The sequence below is a fragment of the Bufo bufo genome, chromosome 8 (genome assembly GCF_905171765.1).
Source record: "Bufo bufo chromosome 8, aBufBuf1.1, whole genome shotgun sequence".
NCBI lineage: Eukaryota > Metazoa > Chordata > Amphibia > Anura > Bufonidae > Bufo > Bufo bufo.
In genome coordinates, this window is record NC_053396.1 from 11629609 (window position 1) to 11649529 (window position 19921).

General features: G+C 44.0%; 1 protein-coding gene across 1 annotated transcript in view; it reads right to left on the bottom strand.

The window, feature by feature from the left end:
* LOC120977683 (metabotropic glutamate receptor 6-like) overlaps positions 1 to 15684 on the bottom strand; it is a 47170-nt gene extending 31486 nt beyond the window's left edge. Inside the window, exons 1-6 of the mRNA XM_040405721.1 lie at positions 15623 to 15684; positions 11704 to 12275; positions 2204 to 2420; positions 1972 to 2107; positions 965 to 1119; positions 737 to 874 (exon numbers count right to left, since the gene is read on the bottom strand). Coding sequence (XP_040261655.1) covers positions 737 to 874; positions 965 to 1119; positions 1972 to 2107; positions 2204 to 2420; positions 11704 to 12275; positions 15623 to 15647 — 1243 coding nt within the window. The 5' untranslated portion in view covers positions 15648 to 15684. The remainder of the gene's footprint in view (positions 1 to 736; positions 875 to 964; positions 1120 to 1971; positions 2108 to 2203; positions 2421 to 11703; positions 12276 to 15622) is intronic.
* Between the last annotated feature and the right edge of the window lie 4237 nt (positions 15685 to 19921).

The following is a 19921-nucleotide window of genomic DNA, read 5'->3' on the forward strand; positions in this document are numbered from 1 at the left end:
ACCGAAATGTTTTCTTTGGCCCTTGCCTTCCACATGGCTATGTCTTCAGCATTCGATTAAGAGGCTAAGCAGAGCAAATAGAAGGATAAATTATAGGGGTATTTTAGTTGTGAGACTTTTTCCCCAATTCACAGGATAACTATTAGGTCGGTGGCGGTCCTGCCACGGATCATGAGGACACAGTACATCTGGGAGCCCACGGAAATGAATGGAGCGGCAGTGCACACTCCGTTCATCTCTATAGGAGTTCTGGAAATAGCAGAGCGCTGCACTTGGCTGTCTTCAGAGCTCCCAAAGAGATGAAAGAGATGAATGGAGCAGAGGTGTGCATGCCTGACCTGCTGATCCGTTCATTTTGAGGCGTTCTGGGGGAAGGGGGGAAGTATGAGGTCCCTGATCTTGGTGGGGTTCCCAGTGGTAGGATCCCCACTGATCTGATAGTTATCCCCTCTATCATGTGTATTGGGGAAAACGTCTCACGACTAAAATATCCCTTTAATTTATGCTTCCTTTACGTGACCTTCCAAAGACACTAGTTGCTCTGCTTAGCCACTTAATTGAATGCTGAAGGCATAGCCATGTGGAAAGAAGGATAGGGGTTAAAGTCTCACAACTAGAATACCCCTTTAATTTTGCATTAATTACACTAATAACACAATGGTACAGTGGTAAATACTGATGACATTTACTATCATCAGACACCCAGCATATGCTTTATGAGAAAATATCAAAATACCAGTGCATTTTCGCCTGGCCTCTTCCTGTTGAGCAGATCGGGTCAATTTGCATTTAAAATCATCTTCCCAAAATTCTGCAAACCATATATTACGCCGATTGTTCTCCAGTGTCCGGCTGATAAAATACTGATCAAATCCTAACATGAAGAGAAAAAAAGGTAGCATCAAGAGCAGATAATCAAGAGAAAAAAAATCAAAGTAAATTCATAAGGACACCATTTACGTACCATCAATAGATGCTCTTTTTGGCAGAATAGTCACAGCCCCTTCTGCTACTTCTTCCTGATCCAAAATAGGAGATGTCTTGGATCCCCAGCTGTCAGATCCCACCCACAAAAAATGTCCTGTCTGATTTGCTCGTTGGGCTGCCTCTAAGACACGCCTAGAGGGAAAAAGCGAATTAATAATCATTTCAGTTAGATGTCCAGCAGAATGTCGGTATTCATGCTGGAAACCCATAATACCCCTTTACAGTGAATGGGATCTGGCGGGCCCAGGCTATGCTGGATATGGCAATTCCAAAAAATCTGTTCCTCTGCCGGAACAGAATACCTGAATGCCTGCCGCATGTGTGGACTTACCCTTATCTGTCATAAGGGACACTACTATACACATTAGATGGTTGCCCATCCACGCCATAATCACAAAGTCTGGCTGACATACATCTAATGTGTATGGCCACTTTAATAGGAATGGTTTAATGTAACTAAGCCTCTCACGGTGGTGCTGTCTTCTATAACTAGGCAGTATAGCGTTCTGTGTACACGTATTCATGCCGGTGAATGTAAGACATACATGGATGGGTTGATATGATGGGTGATCTGATATGGTACTCGAAGGAATGATAGTTATCCTATGGATTCAACTGTACAACTGATGTCGTGCCCGTTTCATCGCCTGGGGGTAGAAGGAGGGGGGGGGGGGGGGAGTTGAGGGTTTAAGTGTGGTTGGGTTATGATAATTACCATTCTCCATTGATAAGTAATCTTATTTTTTATATTGCCTTGTTGCTGGATAATATGCATAATAAGTGACACTGCTTTGAAAATATGTATCAAATGGTAGAGATTGTATATGTTACATGCTGCAATGTGTATGTGTAATGGTATTTAAGTTTTTACTTGTACCTAATGAAAATGAATAAAAACTATCTGATACAAATGTGTATGGCCACTTTAAGAAACAGATTAATTAAAAGTTTACAACTTAACAGTAAAGGACATATCAAACTTACTTGATGTCATCTTCATTGGCAAAGATAATAATGCCACGGGCGTTAGGTGTCTCCAGCAGCCGTCGTATGACTTTATCAAACTCTCCAGGACGAGGCTCCCGTGGAATTTTGATAGACTGAGCAATACAAACCCCCCCTGCAGGACAAAGCAAATACATAGTATGTTCATGTCTTACAATATTAATGATATTGTACTTACTTTCTACAATGACAGTTTAGTTTGTCTACTCACCAGCTTCACGAGAGATCTGTACAAAGGCTTCCACTCCACTTTCTCCATAATTGCCCTCAGATGCCAATGTGGACACATAGTTCCATCCAAGGGCCTTAACGATGTCCACCATGGCTTGTGCTTGGTAGGAGTCAGGCGGCACCACACGAGAGAAGAAGTCATACCGGTTATTGTCACTGAGCTCCGGGGCGGTGGAAGCATAACTTATTTGTGGAATCTAAAAAAAGACAGAACTAAAAATCAGACACCAAAGGTTGCCACACTGAACAATGCCAAGTAGGGTCTCCAGATGATAACCTGATTATAGGGCGTCCACCGTTTGACAGACTCTAAAAAGTTTAAAGGGGTGTTCCCATCTGGGACATCAATGGCATATCGCTAGGCGCATGTGTTGCATGCTCTCCATTCACTGCTATGAGACCTCTGAAAAGAGCCAAATCAGCGCTTGTGTATTTTCAGAACTCTTATAGCGGTGAACATGGAGGGGGGAGGGGGGGGGGGGGAGCGGGGGCTGTGCATGCGTGGCTGCTCTCCTTCCATTTTGGGTGCCCCGTTCTGGAGACAGGAGTTCCAGAGGTGGGATATGCCATCAATATCTTAGATAGGACAACCCCTTTTAAAAGCAAAGCCACATTTTAACCCGTTTATATATATAATGTTAGGTACAGCAGCCGAAGAACTAAAAGGAAAGCTGATTTCTGGATGTAAATGGAGTACATTGCTACATAGTTACAATCCCAAACTCACAGAATAGTTATAAAAACAGGTGGTTACACTGCAATATCAGATCAATTTTCGAAAGCTAAGCTATTCTAATTGTACCTGCAATACAGTTAATGCCAGATTTACATTTTACAAGCTTTTTACATGTATGAGTGGCATATTTTAATCAACTATAAGCAATATATCGTATTATATATGGTAGTTTATCTGATTGCTTTGTGCAATTATTACGGTCAGTGGAAAATATCTGAGGCATAATAACTGCAGTATACAAGCTCTTCGACATCAGTGATAAATGAAGAATTTACAGTCACTTAATGGGGATTTCTGGTGGTGGGGTGTCAAAATAATAATTTCCATTTTATTTATGAAATGGAAAGCCCATTGATTTCCATAGAAAAACGTAAGATTTCATCTCCCCTGTGGTGGCTCTGCAGTGGAACTGAACGCTCACAGCTAGATTGCTCCAAATATCGAAGCGGCTTCGCTACTGATCGGTGAGGGTCCGACACCTCGGTGATCAGCTGTTTCTGCAGCCTCCGGCACAGGAACTAGCTCTTGAATGGAGCAGGAAGCACCGCAGCTCAGTTACCACTGAAATGAATGGGAGCTGAGCTGCAGTAACCCGGCACGGCCACTACACTTTGAACGGAGCTGTCTGCTTCCTGTCACAATCAGGGAACAGCTGATTGGTGGGGGTGCAGGGTGCTGGACCCTTACTGATCAGATATCAGTGCCCGATCCTGGAAATCATTTAAAGGGGTTTTCCATTTTTTTTTACTTTCAAACAAGTGCCCACAGCCTGCCTGCTGAAGAGTCATACTTACCTGCCCCACACCGCTCCAGTCCTCTGCTGCCTCCATCTTCCAGTCCTGCGCTATTTGATCATGGTCACATACACCACTCCAGCCAATCATTGGCTTCAGCGGTGATATGGCCATAAGCAGTGCGTCACCACTGAAGCCAGTCATTGGCTGGAGCATTGCATGCGACCGTGCCCATGCAGCACCGGATGTAAACAGTGCGGGGACCGGAAGAAGTAGACGGCAGAGGGGGCACCGAGCACCAGAGCGGCGTGGAGCAGGCGGGTATGAATCTTCAGTTTCAGCAGGCTGTGGGCCCTTGCCTAAAAATCATTATAAACAGAAAACCCCTTTAACGCTTAGGCTATGTTCACATCTCCATTGCAGATTCTGTAAAAAATCTGGGACAAAATGATGCAGCATGTGACAGTAAAATGCTGGAAAACCCGACGAATCCAATTATATTCAAAAAAGACAGGCACTGTTCGTTACCATCATTTGACAGCTTCAGCGCTTCCGTTGACTGCTGTCCGGATCCGGAAATGCGGATCCGCACTTCCGGGTCCGCAATTCCGTTCCCGAAAAAAATAAAACATGTCCTATTCTTGTCCGCAATTGCGGAAAAGATTAGGCATTTTCTATTATAGTGCCGGCGATGTGCGGTCCGCAAAATGTGCCGATGTCCGCAAAACACATACGGATGTGTGAATGGACCCTAAAATGAAGCGAAACAACGCAGATTGAACTGCTGGGGCGAACACAGCCTAAGTGCAGGTTCCAACCTGACCACCAAAGGGTCTGTGTCATCACAGCAAAAAAATTCCGATAGCCCTTACAAACCAATGATTTTACCAGGGTAAACAACGCCCGGCCAGGCATGTAATTCTTACATGGCATATGTTTTATACCAAACTTTGTGGCTGTCTGCCTTTTTGTGCTGTAGATAGGGTTCCCAGCCCCGTTATCATCAAAATCATAAATCACAGAAGAAGGTTTCTTTCATTGGTTTTATTTGCAATGGATTGCGGCAAAAGTTGTGCAAAAGTTTTCGGCCGTGTCTGGCCTTCGTCAGGCACTGTGCCGCTGGAGGTAAAAGGAGATGCTGGTAAAGTGCAGTGATGGGGGCTTATGGCCGCTGAGATGTACATAAGTGCACTTATATACATCTCGGCGGCCATAGGCCCCCATCACTGCACTTTACCAGCATCTCCTTTTACCTCCAGCGGCACAGTGCCTGACGAAGGCCAGACACGGCCGAAAACGTTTGCACAACTTTTGCCGCAATCCATTGCAAATAAAACCAATGAAAGAAACCTTCTGCTGTGATTTATGATTTTGGTGCTTACATGGCAGTCATTCAGATGAATGGCCATCAATGTAATAGTCAGAACAGCTTGAGTCTGTGAGAATGGGAGACACTCAGCTTTCCATTCTGATTCATAGAAGGGGTCCCTAAAACGGCATATATACAGGGGTGGTCTTTGTGTGATCTTACCTGCTTTTACTGAAGAATATAAAACATATATTGACATGGCGATTGAAAGAAAAGGTCAAGAATAAGAGACAACCTCTTTAATATTTGTTGTGGATAGAAAGATGCATATGGTTGATTTTCTATGGCCTCATATACTTCTATGGTTTTATTTATCCCGATTTTTTTATATATTAAAGATCACGACTGGAAATAATTCTCTTGCAAAAAAAAAAGAAAAAGGCTTTAGCATCTGTATGTGTATCTCTTCTCTGACACACAAACATAATCCCTAGTTTAGCACATGGAGGGTGGGTGTCATGAACTACCCACATAATCTCTAACCTTGCATCCTGCCAGTGAAGCCAGAGGAAGCCTTACACTTTTAATTTGATTACCATGAGCACGTCCAGCCTAAATCATGACACGGTCTCTATCCTGACACACATAGTCATCTACAGCCTGACACAAAAAGGCCCTTAATGGTGTAAGAATGCTGAATACCATATACATACTATAGTAACGCTAATTGTAGACATTAGTGGGGTCATTTATTAAGACCGCCGATTTATAATATGCGGGTCTTAATAACCCTGCGCTGGCGGTGGATGCGCCTGCGTTATGTAGAGGTGCTGGCCTCTACATAACTTAGGCGCATGTTCTGTTGGCGTACCACAGGCTTAAACTTACGCCAGTTCCCTTGCTGGCATAGATTTAGGCCATTTTCTATGCCAAAAACTGGCGTATAAAATTATAAATGAGACAGACCAGCCAGCCTGCCCCCCCCCTTTGCGACTGAATCTGCAACAAAAATACGCAAAACGTGGCGTACTTCGCATCATAAATGACCTCCTAGATGTTTTTTTTGCAAGCCCCTGCAATTGTCATAAGATATGCCATAAATCTAGCTTCTAGGGATTGCATAACACAATATGGACATCTTCCCAAAAAATCCAAAAACGCTGGATTTTAGGATAAGCCTTTGCATTCCTAAGAAAAAGAATATTGGCTCCAGTCCGCTAGAGCGAGAAGTACATTCTTGTCCAACAAAACGTGTTCGTAGTTAGCACTCGCTCTCTATAGATGACACGCCGTCTCCTCCTGTGAATGATGGAGGCACACACTGTACGGCCGTCTTGTCTCGCCCTAACAGTACTTTCACACTTGCGTTTTTCTTTTCCGGCATAGAGTTCCGTCACAGGGGCTCTATACCGGAAAAGAACTGATCAGTTTTTTCCCCATGCATTCTGAAAGGAGAGCAATCCGTTCAGGATGCATCAGGATGTCTTCAGTTCAGTCTTTTTAAATGATCAGGACGGAGATAATACCGCAGAATGCTACGGTTTTATCTCCGGACAAAAAAACGGAAGACTTGCCTGAATGCCGGATCCGGCATTTTCTTCCATAGGAATGTATTAGTGCTGGACCCGTCATTCAAAATACATGCGCAGACCGAAAAAAAGGTAAAAAAAATAAATGCCGGATCCGTTTTTCCGGGTGACACTGGAAAGACGGATCCGGCATTTTAATGCATTTTTCTGATTGATCAGGCATTTTTAAGACTGATCAGGATCCTGATCAGTCTTACAAATGCCATCAGTTGGTATACGTTTTGCCCGATCCGGCAGGCAGTTCCGGCGACGGAACTGCTTGCCGGATCACTCTGCTGCAAGTGTGAAAGTAGCCTAAGCAAGATATAAGCACAGCATTCTGCCTCCTCGTAAATGCTGGGGGCCTCGATATTACTGTTCCCCTGTAAATGACGGAGGCGCAAAGAATACCTACCTCCCTACCTATTTACGTAGATGATGTAGGCACCCATACTTGTCAATGATGAAGGCACAGAAAGTACTGACTCCCTGCAAAGACAGACCTCCCTGTCTCCTCTAGTAAAAGATGGAGGCACAGAGAATACCGTCTACTTGTCCCCTTCTATAACAAGTTAACGACAAGTAGTCCCCAGTGTCTTTACCTGTAAATTATGAAAACCACCGGCATTTATAGTGAGGCTAATGACATATGTGTCCAACAAAGATGTAAAGAATTTCAAATTTGACTTTACCGCCATTTCCTGTATTGTGACCATTTCTAGCTCCCGCTGTACTGCAGCATGTTACAAGCCAAGTGCACGTTAAGGCTGCGTTTACATGTCCAGCATGCTGGATGTCTAAACTTTATTATAAATATATTCCCAAATACCTTTCATTAGTTATAATGGCACGTTGTATCTAGGGAGCGATCATTAGAAGAAATAAAATGGCTGCCATCCTATTACACACAAAACCAGTCCTAATCAAACAGGAGGACAAGTGACTTCAGAGCACTGAGATAAAGAGCTGCCTCATCCTCCTCTCTGCTCTGCTTGTCAGGGATTATGGTCCAGAATACAGTTTAATAAGATCTTCAGCTGAATCTCTGTAAGATTTGAGCTCATGAGGAGACATGAAGTACAGAGAGGACGGGCAGGACAGGCGGTGGTAATGGAGACTGCATACAAGTGCTGCTGCTCATCAGCCACTTCCCCACCTCCTCTCTGTACTTCATGTCTCCTCGTGAACTCCATTCCTACAGAGATTCAGCGGAAGATCATATTAAACTGTATTCAGGATCATAATCCCTGACAAGCAGAGAGGAGGATGAGGCAGCGCTTTAGCTCAGTGCTCTGAGGTAACTTGTCCTCCTGTGTGATTAGGACTGGTTTTGTGTGTACTAATGGGACGGCGGCCATTTTATTTCACCTAATGATCGAGCCATTATAACTAATGAAAGATATTTGGGAATATATTTATAATAAAGTAATATTTAAATATTTTCATTTTCTTACTTCCCGGAGAACCCCTTCAAGGAATAATATCATATTTTAGTCTTTCTGTACAGAAAACAGCTTCTTGCTCTTGTGTTGTTAATGAAGGGAAAAGATATGATGTATAAAAATCAATAAAGCCAAGTTGCAAAATCGACACAGAAAAAAAATGTTTGTTTGCTTTTTTTCCTGTAGGACTCGATCCAAGCAAAGCACCAGAGGCTTCTAAAAGCAACAAAACCAGGCCCAAATATATAGCAGACAAAGAACATGACGTAATGAACGATAGAGGTCTAAAGCTACCCTCGTTGGGGCTTATTTATCAAGGGACTTTTGACTATTAATTAGACTTATAGATAGTCGCAATCTTCTTTTTGACTGGCCGTGTATTAAGTCGCACTACGGCCCTGGCAAATTTACTAACATGTATGCCAATACCATTTATTTTACTGTATATAAAAGTGAAGCAGACTGCTTCCTATACAGTGGTCCACCACAATTTTTTTTTTACCATGCAGTATACATTTTTGCCACTGTGGCTAATGGACAGCATATGCCACTGTATGGCTATAGAGTGGTGTACATCATAGGTATAAACCAGGGGAAATACTCTTGACATATACACCCAAAATATACCCAGAACAGAGCTTCATCCACCTCCCATACTGGCAAAACAGCACATAACAAGTCCAGGCACGCTACCCCGTTATAGCGAGCAAATCCAAATAAAAGAATTAATACAGCAATCTCCATTGATGGATCAGTCTCCTGAAGGGATCTGCACATACACTTCTTGTTCTGAACAGTTTTGCCGGTTTATTCACCAAATGAGCAACATTTCGTCTCAGAACGTACGGCAGTGGCTCTAATTATTCCCCTATACACTGGACATCCACCATTCCAATTTTTTGGGGCCACTAAATGTTATTATACACTTCTCTTTAATTTCACCAATCAAGTTTTAAATCACAACAGATATAAGAATAATAAATAAAACCCGGGTCCATTCACTTTGTCCGAACTTCTTTCTAGGATTGCCGCGTTATCATGCATTTACATCCATGTGCACTTGGCTGGTGTTCTGTCTCTGAGCTCAGTTCACACATGCAGGAGCAGGATACCGCACCTCGCCATGCAACGCTTCAAGGGCCACGCCCCCTTTATCAAGCTTATGCTATCACTAGGTTTCATGCATATTTAAATACCCTCTTGGGTGACGTATCTCAGTATATTAAAAATATATACATATATATATATATATATATATATACACACCATATATATAGTTTTTTCGCTTTATAAGACACACTTTTTTGGCCCCAATGGTGGGGGGAAAATAGCCGTGTGTCTTATGAAGCGAATACTAGTGAGAGCTTCCATTATGGAAGAGCTCACTAGCACGCATTAGGGGCCAGGAGCCCGGTGCTCACCCACCCTGGTCTTCCTTCCTGGGGCCGGCGCTGCACTGTCCTGACCGTGTACAGCGGCTGGAGAACACAGGGGAACGCGACTTCTCCAGAGACCACCGGATGTGGAGAGGAGCCGAGGGCGCAGGAGAGGTGAGAGGAGTTTTTTTTATTTTAATCAGATCTGAGGTCTGATAGTGTTCTAGCAAGGAACTCTGATTGGGGAGTCTGATATAAAGGGCTGATATAAGGTCTGATGGGGGTCTGACATTGAGGGCTGATGGGGTCTGATGGGGGTCTGACATTGAGGTCTGATGGGGGTCTGACATAAAGGTCTGACATAAAGAGCTGATATAAGGGCTGATATAAGGTCTGATATTGAGGGCTGATCTGAGGTCTGATGGGGGTCTGACATAAAGGTCTGATATAAGGGCTGATATAAGGTCTGACATTGAGGGCTGATCTGAGGTCTGATGGAGTTCTGACATGGAGGGCTGATATAAGGTCTCATATGGGGGTCTGATGTGATGTCCTGATATTTATGGGGTCTGATCCTGATCTGAGGTCTGATAAAAAAAATGTTTTCTTATTTTCCTCCTCTAAAACCTGGGATACATCTGTTGCGTCTTATAAAGCGAAAAATATGGTGTATGTATATATATTTAAAAATAACAGTAATGTCACATATACAGTATATGGGTGAATATGGATACTAAATGTCAGGAAAACACTAAAATCACAGATCTCATTTAGGCTCTTTCGAATCCAAAATACCTCCCTCTGCAATAATTTCTTAGAGTTAACTCTTTCGTCATCACAGCAGTCTATATGCTCTAATATCTGCCATATCAGTTCACTAACATTGTGTTTTTTCTCCCATAAATGTTTCATAACAGTGGTTTCGCCATATTTCCATTTTTTGTTGTTCAGTTTTACCTTCTTTCCTTTCTATACTTTAAGAGCTGACTTATGTTCATTCAGTGAATTTCATCGATCGGGATGTTTGCCCAACATAACCCGTGCCACAAGGGCATTTAAAAAAAAAATAATTGCTGATCTAGTATCACATGTACAAAAATTTATCATCCGAATCTTTTCCACAACATTTTGGCTCCACAATGATCCTTTCTCAAGGCTCATTGTGCAGATGCGGTCAATAAACCATCATAATTGGTCAGAAGAAGAAGTGCGTCTACTGTTCCTTCTGCTTTGTTTTGATCAATGTCATGGGTTTTGTAGTTCATGTATAATAAAAAAAATTGCCATAGCTGTATTGCAAATTCATTATATACTTTGCCTTTCAGTCCCTCATCATATTCAAGATCTGTTTGGGTTGGGATGGCTCACAGAACATGGTTTAGACTGGAGACAATTACTGTATATGGCCATCTCAGCTATGTGCCTTTGTACATTTTCAGCCGGAGACATTCACTGACAGCAAGCAACAATTCTGTAAGTAGCAAAAAGTTAAAACACAAAGGGGGCTATGTACTAACGGAAATACGTCTATATTAGGTGTATTTCTGGTGCAGATTTGGGCCGCAAAGGTTCTTTTCCCCGCTCACGCCAGGTCTACAAAAGTGGGCGCGACGTGGGAAAAGGCCAGCAGGCCCGTCTCATCTCATTCATCATTTCCTACGCCTGTTTTAGGCATAGAAAATGGTCTAAATCTACGCCAGCAGGGGAGCTGGCGTAGATTTAGAAGTGGCGGTGGATCCACTGAAGTCATGTTAAGGCCAGCACCTCCACATAACTTCAGCGGATCCACGGCCAGCGCAGGGCCTTATTAAGACTGGCGCCTAAAACGACGGTCTTAATGAATGACCCCCAAATTAAATTTCATTATACAATGATGAAAAACGGTTTTCATACCAAACTAAGTAATAGTATATCACTGCGATATATCACTACTATCTGACTGCCCCAAGTGTGATCCCCCTGAACCCTAAAGGGGCTGCAGTACCTTTAGCTTTTCCTATGTGCAGAGCCATTCCTTACCAGGGGCAGAGAAGGGCAACACAATTACTGCCACTTTAGTTCTAGGAATCACCAGGAGTCCCAGCAGATGGACACTCACTGATAAATCATTTAGTACGGTGGAAATAGCCCTTTAAAGCTTTATTTGCATACAACAGGAGGTCTATGGGTATCTACAGTAATTCACTGACGTATGGCTATGCATTCACTGGCCTTCTAAAAGTTATAGTATAGGTATAACAAATTTAAAGAACAGAACTGATTCATTCAGCTGCTGAATTGGATCTAACAAAAGAGAATTTTGAAGAATTTCTTACAGCAAACAGTCTCAGCACGTTGGCCACCATGATGGAGACTGAACTGGCAGAGGCTCCGATAACTCCGACAACCCTCTCCGGACGGCTGAGAATGGCAGGTTCTCCATTGGAGCATCGAATGTCGGAAGTGTCTTTCTGGATCAGAGCTTGAACAAATGTTAGTGACTGCTCCAGAGCGTAGGTGTCCCGAGAGCACGTATCTAAGATACGTGCGCCAAGTGTCAAATTTGGAAGGAGTTCGGGATCCCCATTAATTTGATCCAGTGCATATAACATAGCTTCCATTCGATGAATTCCGGCTTCCTTCTTTATTTCTCCACATGGGACTCCGGCAGGTCCCTTTGCATGGACTGGAAACAGACCTCCTAATGTGATGTCCCCATCTATCTTAATTGAGTGAGGCTGAGTATTCTGCTGGGCCTCAGCTACCCTTTGCAAGAGGAAGAAAAAGAAGAGTGCTCTGGGCAATGGTGGCGGTCCCATATCTTTCCGAGATCCCCTCCAAGGAGGACTGAAAATCCTGTTGTATCTGTCATTCAGGCTATATCCAATAACGTACGATTGGTAGCTGTCTGCGGAGAACAAAGAGATGAGCATTGAAGAAGGTCCTTCACATTTGCAAAACAAGGGTTTTTAGGCTAAATGATGAACTGGACTCGATAGGGAGATGTGATGATGACTGATGGGGGTTGTTATTAAAATTGCAGGGGTCATGTGAAGTCTCGACAGTAGGAAGAATGAGTAGATGGGGAAAAAAGGGAAAGAAATGGAGGAAAATATGAAAATAAATGTATCCGAACCTTCAGAGGATACAGAAAGAGGGGGTAGAGAGAGCCGTACAGTCAGTTCAAAGTCCTGCCAGTGACAGTGTGCCCGAGGCCATCTCTGCATCTATTCTTTAAATCCTATTTATAACTAAGAGAACCCACAGACTGCACAGCTTTCTACACAGTGCTCATCTGAAATCTAGTAACAAAAATGTACATCTCCTAGAGAACAGGATGCAATGGAAAAACTGCATATACACTGCAAGAGGAACACATCATAGAGGGCATCTATAGCCCCTGATGAGTCCACCAATGTGACACAGGACACATATAGCCTCTGATATGTACAGAGAGGACATATACAGCCCTTTAAATATTTCCAATGTCACTGCAGCGCTGTAATAAAGAGAGCACGACATACAGATCTAGCAGAGCTGGATTTGTCACTTAACTCTTAAACTATAAAGCTCTCGCTAAGGGTAGGTTCACATAGAGTGCTTCATGGGAGGTTATGAGACAGATTTCCCTGCAGGGTTTTTCAGCAAAAGCCAGAAGTGGATTCGAAAGGACGTGGAAATATAAAAGAAGGGAAAACACACAGTAAAACTGAATTATATGAATTACATTAAGGTAATTTAAGTCTGCCGTGTGTGAGCATGGAAACCCAGCCTTAGGGTGCATTCACGTGACCGTTTGTATTTTGCAGTCCACAAAGATTTGCGGCATTTTTTTGCGGTGCGGACGGATCACGGATCCATTCAAGTCTAATGGGTCTCGATCCGTCCCAGGCCGTAAATTGCGGTCCCCAATGCACGGAACGGCCGCGTGCATGAGGCCTAAGACGGCATGTGTTCAGGAACGTAAGAAGAATTATGGCTGAAAAGGCCGCAGATGATCTGATCTGTGACTCTGGTCCTCCTGGTTCATCAGGAATGCTTCTCCAACATTAACGAGCTGAACAGAGATATTAAAGCTGTTAATGAGGCAATGAGACCTATAAACCATTCAGAACACCACACCACAAGCCTAATAATGCCAGACCCAAAAGCTGATTGTTGACGGTTTCCCATTAGCAACAGGCATCCTAATCAGAAATACTGCACAACACTGAATATAGATACTTATGCAGGACACCAAACATTCGTAAAATAACTCCTCTGACTCTTAGTGACAATATTTGGAAACGTGGATACAATCTTTACTTCTAAATGTTACCACCAAATTGGCTTCATGACAGAATTGTCTCATTTTGTGTTGCAGTACTGCAGGTATTAAGAAGACACTGGTTATTAGGTGTATTGGACAGGGGCCATTTCTCTCTAAAATAAAAATAATAAAACTTGCCCGTCAATAAAAGTCAGTGGAGGAGGAAGTCTTACTTATCTCACCGTGCTAGAATCCTGTTTCGCTGTGAATTGGATCTGCCCCACACCACATTTGTTCAGTGCTTTAGACACTTTTAGCCCCCTTGTTTTATTAATGGGTGTGGCTTATAGGGGAAGGGGTGTGGCTTAAATTGGCCCAACTTGCACCAACATTTTGGTGCAAAGTATGCCAAGCATTGGGTGTGTGAAGTTAGACAATAGCGTTGCCCCATACAGCATGAAATACAGTGATTCATTCAGGTACATAGTTAGACTGCCTGGTCTCAGCTTACACTATTAGTAAATCTGCATCTTTCTCAAACAACCATTTTTTTCCCCGGTTTATACCTATTTTTAGGAAAGCATAGAAAAAAATAATGCTTATTTATTTTATGCACTTGTATAGCGCTGACATATTCCACAGTGCTATAGTGCCATTAGCGCCACGCTGTCCCCAATGGGGCTCACGATCTAAGGTCCCTATCAATCTGTCTTTGGAGTGTGGGAGGAAACCGGAGAAAACCCACGCAAACACGGGGAGAACATACTAACTCCATGCAGATGTTGTCCTTGGTTGGATTCAAACCCAGGACCCCAGCGCTGCAAGGCACCAGTGCTAACCACTGAGCCGCCAGTGCCAACCACTGAGCCGTCAGTGCCAACCACTGAGCCGCCAGTGCCAACCACTGAGCCTCCAGTGCCAACCACTGAGCCGTCAGTGCCAACCACTGAGCCGTCAGTGCCAACCACTGAGCCGTCAGTGCCAACCACTGAGCCGCCAGTGCCAACCACTGAGCCGCCAGTGCTAACCACTGAGCCCCCAGTGCCAACCTCTGAGCCGTCAGTGCCAACCACTGAGCAACCAATGCCAACCACTGAGCCGCCAGTGCTAACCACTGAGCCAGCCACTGCTGCCAATATGGCTACCATTATAGCTCCCATAGAGTCTGTTATCAAGCTGTGGGAAACTCCCAATATCTAGTTATCAGTGATAAATCCCTTACTAAGGCTACATGCACACGACCATATCTGTTTTGCGGTCCGCAAATTGCGGATCAGCAAAAAAAACGGATGACGTTCCGTATGGCACCCTTTTTTTTTGCGGATCCATTGTAATAATGGCTATCCTTGTCCGCAAACTAGAAAAAATAGGACATACTGATGCGGACAGCACATTCATTGAAGTGAATGGGTCCGCATCCTATCCGCAAAAAAACGGAACGGACATGGAAACAAACAAACGTTCGTGTGCATGTAGCCTTACCCTATTGCAAAATATCTTTGTTCCATAACTTGCAAGATATATATATATATATTTCAAGGGTCTCGGAAAGCTAAATGTCTAAGCGACAGTGGGTGTCACCAACTTACTAATAACCAGATGAAAAATGGCTGAAAATTGGTGATTTCTGGATTTTAGGAGTAATTTCTATCTGCTGAGGTTAGTAATCATCAGTCCGAGCATTGCTAATTCAGAGCATTAATGAATGTGAATGCATTGCCCACCAAACAGAGAAAGTACAATCGCCTCAAAATAACAGGCACGTCGATAGATGGATATGTAAGCAGTAAGTGGGGACCGTGTAATGGGAGCTGATTTCTATAGATATGAATGATAAATACATCATGAACATGCAATTTCCATCAGCGTTTAGGGCATCTTTGGTGCAATATATATATCCATAAGACACAAGGGTTAATAAAATCACACAAGCCACATCTATCGCTGCTACAAACCTAATCTCCCGCCTAAAATAAACCTGTATAGTGAAAATGAATAGAATATACCTTCATGATCTCTGCTTGCATTCATTCACTAGGAACCTTCATTGCTTACTTCCTGGTCATGGACGGAGATGCAGGGCTCGTTACAGTACATGCCGCTTATCTGTTGGAACAAGCCATCCACCTGTGTGATTGTCAGATGACAGGACAGATTATTATGCCCTGGAAGTAAACAATACCGTTTTCTATTGAGTGACAGCTAGCAGAGATCTTGAAAACATTAAGAAATAGGCACAGAAAGTATTTTTTTTTACAAAACTAGCATTTGTCATCAGCATCTCAGGTCTGATCATAGCCCTTTAAAATAAAATTCGGAAATATTGCAGTTTTTACACTGGCTGTGTATCACACGCACACAATAGACACAGGTCTGTAAAAAAATCTACAACATTATGCTAAATACAATGCAAGTATGTACAAAATGCATCTAATCTAAGTGGTAATATGGAACGTGGTACATATTATAAACTCACAATGCAATATAATATACAAATATACACAATAAACACAATAAACACATGTACCTGAGTTTTACTTACAGGAGATGTTGGAAAGTTTAGGGAACGATGGCAAGTTTGTGATTTCTCAGTCTGACAATAGGAGGATGCTCCTAATAAATAGAAGTATCTCTATTAACCCCCTTATAAAAACAGGCCCCTTACTTGCATGGGTTAACATAACCCTTTCCTATTCGCCACAATCTAAATATCTAAGCTTTCAATCTAGTTCTAGGTTGTGCTTTCTATTCATGTCTCTTTTAGATGTCTGCCCTCATCCCTGTGCCCCTCTCTTCGCCTGTCTCCCTCTCGCAGAGTCTCCCATTCATCCGAGTGGCGCTGACATCCTGGGCTGTGGATGTGAGTGCACACTCCCCCCCCCCCCCCCTCTGAGGTCACTTTACGATTTGAGTGCCACTAAATCCTTTAAAAGCTGCACAGATTTACCATAGGCAAAAGCTGCTGTTTTTCCATTATATTCCAGCCAGGGGCAGCGGCATGGATGACAACAAAATGGTGGGGGGTGCAGTAAAATGCAGAAGAGGCGCTGAGGGTAAAGCCCAGGTAGAAATGGCCACAGGTATAGGAGAGGCGGCACAAAATATGTTTTATGTTGAAGGGTTCACACTGATCTTAGAGAAAATGGCTTCAAGGAAGGGATATAGAGGATTCAGAAGAGGTATGGGCATAAGAATGGATGTGCTGGGGCACAGGAGGGATAGTGAATACAAATATGGGGGCACTAGGACAGGTGAGGTATAGGGATTATAATGGGGGCACTAGGACAGGTGAGGTATAGGGATTATAATGGGGGCACTAGGACAAGTGAGGTATAGGGATTATAATGGGGGCACTAGGACAGGTGAGGTATAGGGATTATAATGGGGGCACTAGGAAAGGTGAGGTATAGGGATTATAATGGGGGCACTAGGACAAGTGAGGTATAGGGATTATAATGGGGGCACTAGGACAAGTGAGGTATAGGGATTATAATGGGGGCACTACGACAAGTGAGGTATAGGGATTATAATGGGGGCACTAGGACAGGTGAGGTATAGGGATTATAATGGGGGCACTAGGACAGGTGAGGTATAGGGATTATAATGGGGGCACTAGGACAGGTGAGGTATAGGGATTATAATGGGGGCACTAGGACAGGTGAGGTATAGGGATTATAATGGGGGCACTAGGACAAGTGAGGTATAGGGATTATAATGGGGGCACTAGGACAGGTGAGGTATAGGGATTATAATGGGGGCACTAGGAAAGGTGAGGTATAGGGATTATAATGGGGGCACTAGGACAGGTGAGGTATAGGGATTATAATGGGGGCACTAGGACAAGTGAGGTATAGGGATTATAATGGGGGCACTACGACAAGTGAGGTATAGGGATTATAATGGGGGCACTAGGACAGGTGAGGTATAGGGATTATAATGGGGGCACTAGGACAGGTGAGGTATAGGGATTATAATGGGGGCACTAGGACAGGTGAGGTATAGGGATTATAATGGGGGCACTAGGAAAGGTGAGGTATAGGGATTATAATGGGGGCACTAGGACAAGTGAGGTATAGGGATTATAATGGGGGCACTAGGACAAGTGAGGTATAGGGATTATAATGGGGGCACTACGACAAAAGAGGTATAGGGATTATAATGGGGGCACTAGGACAGGTGAGGTATAGGGATTATAATGGGGGCACTAGGAAAGGTGAGGTATAGGGATTGTAATGGGGGCACTAGGACAGGTGAGGTATAGGGATTATAATGGGGGCACTAGGACAGGTGAGGTATAGGGATTATAATGGGGGCACTAGGACAGGTGAGGAATAGGGATTATAATGGGGGCACTAGGACAGGTAAAGTATAGGGATTATAATGGGGGCACTAGGACAAGTGAGGTATAGGGATTATAATGGGGGCACTAGGACGAGTGAGGTATAGGGATTATAATGGGGGCACTAGGACAAGTGAGGTATAGGGATTATAATGGGGGCACTAGGACAAGTGAGGTATAGGGATTATCATGGGGGCACTAGGACAAGTGAGGTATAGGGATTATAATAGGGGCACTAGGACAGGTGAGGTATAGGGATTATAATGGGGGCACTAGGAAAGGTGAGGTATAGGGATTGTAATGGGGGCACTAGGACAGGTGAGGTATAGGGATTATAATGGGGGCACTAGGACAGGTGAGGAATAGGGATTATAATGGGGGCACTAGGACAGGTGAGGTATAGGGATTATAATGGGGGCACTAAAATAGGTGAGGTATAGGGATTATAATGGGGGCACTAGGACAGGTGAGGTATAGGGATTATAATGGGGGCACTAGGACAGGTGAGGTATAGGGATTATAATGGGGTCACTAAAATAGGTGAGGTACCGGGATTATAATGGGGGCACTAGGACAGGTGAGGTATAGGGATTATAATGGGGGCACTAGGACAGTTGAGGTATAGGGATTATAATGGGGGCACTAAAATAGGTGAGGTAACAGGATTATAATGGGGGCACTAAAATAGGTGAGGTAACAGGATTATAATGGGGACACTAGGACAGGTGAGGTATAGGGATTATAATGGGGGCACTAGGACAGGTGAGGTAACGGGATTATAATGGGGGTTCAGGTAAGATTTTGCATCTAAAAGTGACCACCACATAGGGGACATATAGCGGATACAAGGATGTAAGGAATTGGAATTCGAAAGAACTGTCTGAAGGAAGAGCCATGCCCTACATAAGAAATAGTGAAATACCTTACTCCTTAAGACTGGACATGGGCATCTGTTGTAAATCGGCACATATAGCACACACGGCCAGCCTCCACTCTCCTGCATTGAGAGATCTGAAATAAGGAAAAGAGACTTCATAAGAAATATTCAAGAGGTGTCTTAGGGGGAGGACTGACTTTTCATAGGTTCTTACAGTAGGCACTGAGGCAGTAATAACAGCCACGACGATGATGGGCCAGAATTAATAGGCTGTAAGCAGCCCCCGGCCCTGGCCTGGCAAACTCCTGCTCTGAGTGGCTTCTTATTGTGTGGAATAAATGAGCCTGAATAAGAGCCAAGATAAGAGGCTACATCATTACTTAGAAAGCGGACCCCAGGGCAGGGTGAACATGGGCACAGCTGAGAGTCACATAAAGCAGGTTAGGTGCATGGTTAGTACATACACTGCAAATCAAAGAGACGTTGCTGTAAAGACTGGGGGCTTAATATACAGAAGGTCTGGAACAAGTACTGTCTTCACAGGGAGAGAATTAACAGTGTGGAAACAGTGGGTGCAGGTACAGCGCTGAGTGTGGGAACATTAGTGGGTGCAGGTACAGTGCCAAGTGTGGGGACATTAGTGGGTGCAGGTACAGCGCTGAGTGTGGGAACATTAGTGGGTGCAGGTACAGTGCCAAGTGTGGGGACATTAGTGGGTGCAGGTACAGTGCCAAGTGTGGGGACATTAGTGGGTGCAGGTACAGCGCTGAGTGTGGGAACATTAGTGGGTGCAGGTACAGCGCTGAGTGTGGGGACATTAGTGGGTGCAGGTACAGTGCCAAGTGTGGGGACATTAGTGGGTGCAGGTACAGCGCTGAGTGTGGGAACATTAGTGGGTGCAGGTACAGCGCTGAGTGTGGGGACATTAGTGGGTGCAGGTACAATGCCAAGTGTAGGAACATTAGTGGGTGCAGGTACAGCGCTGAGTGTGGGGACATTAGTGGGTGCAGGTACAGCGCGGAGTGTGGGAACATTAGTGGGTGCAGGTACTGTACCGAGTGGGGGGACATTAGTGGGTGCAGGCACTGT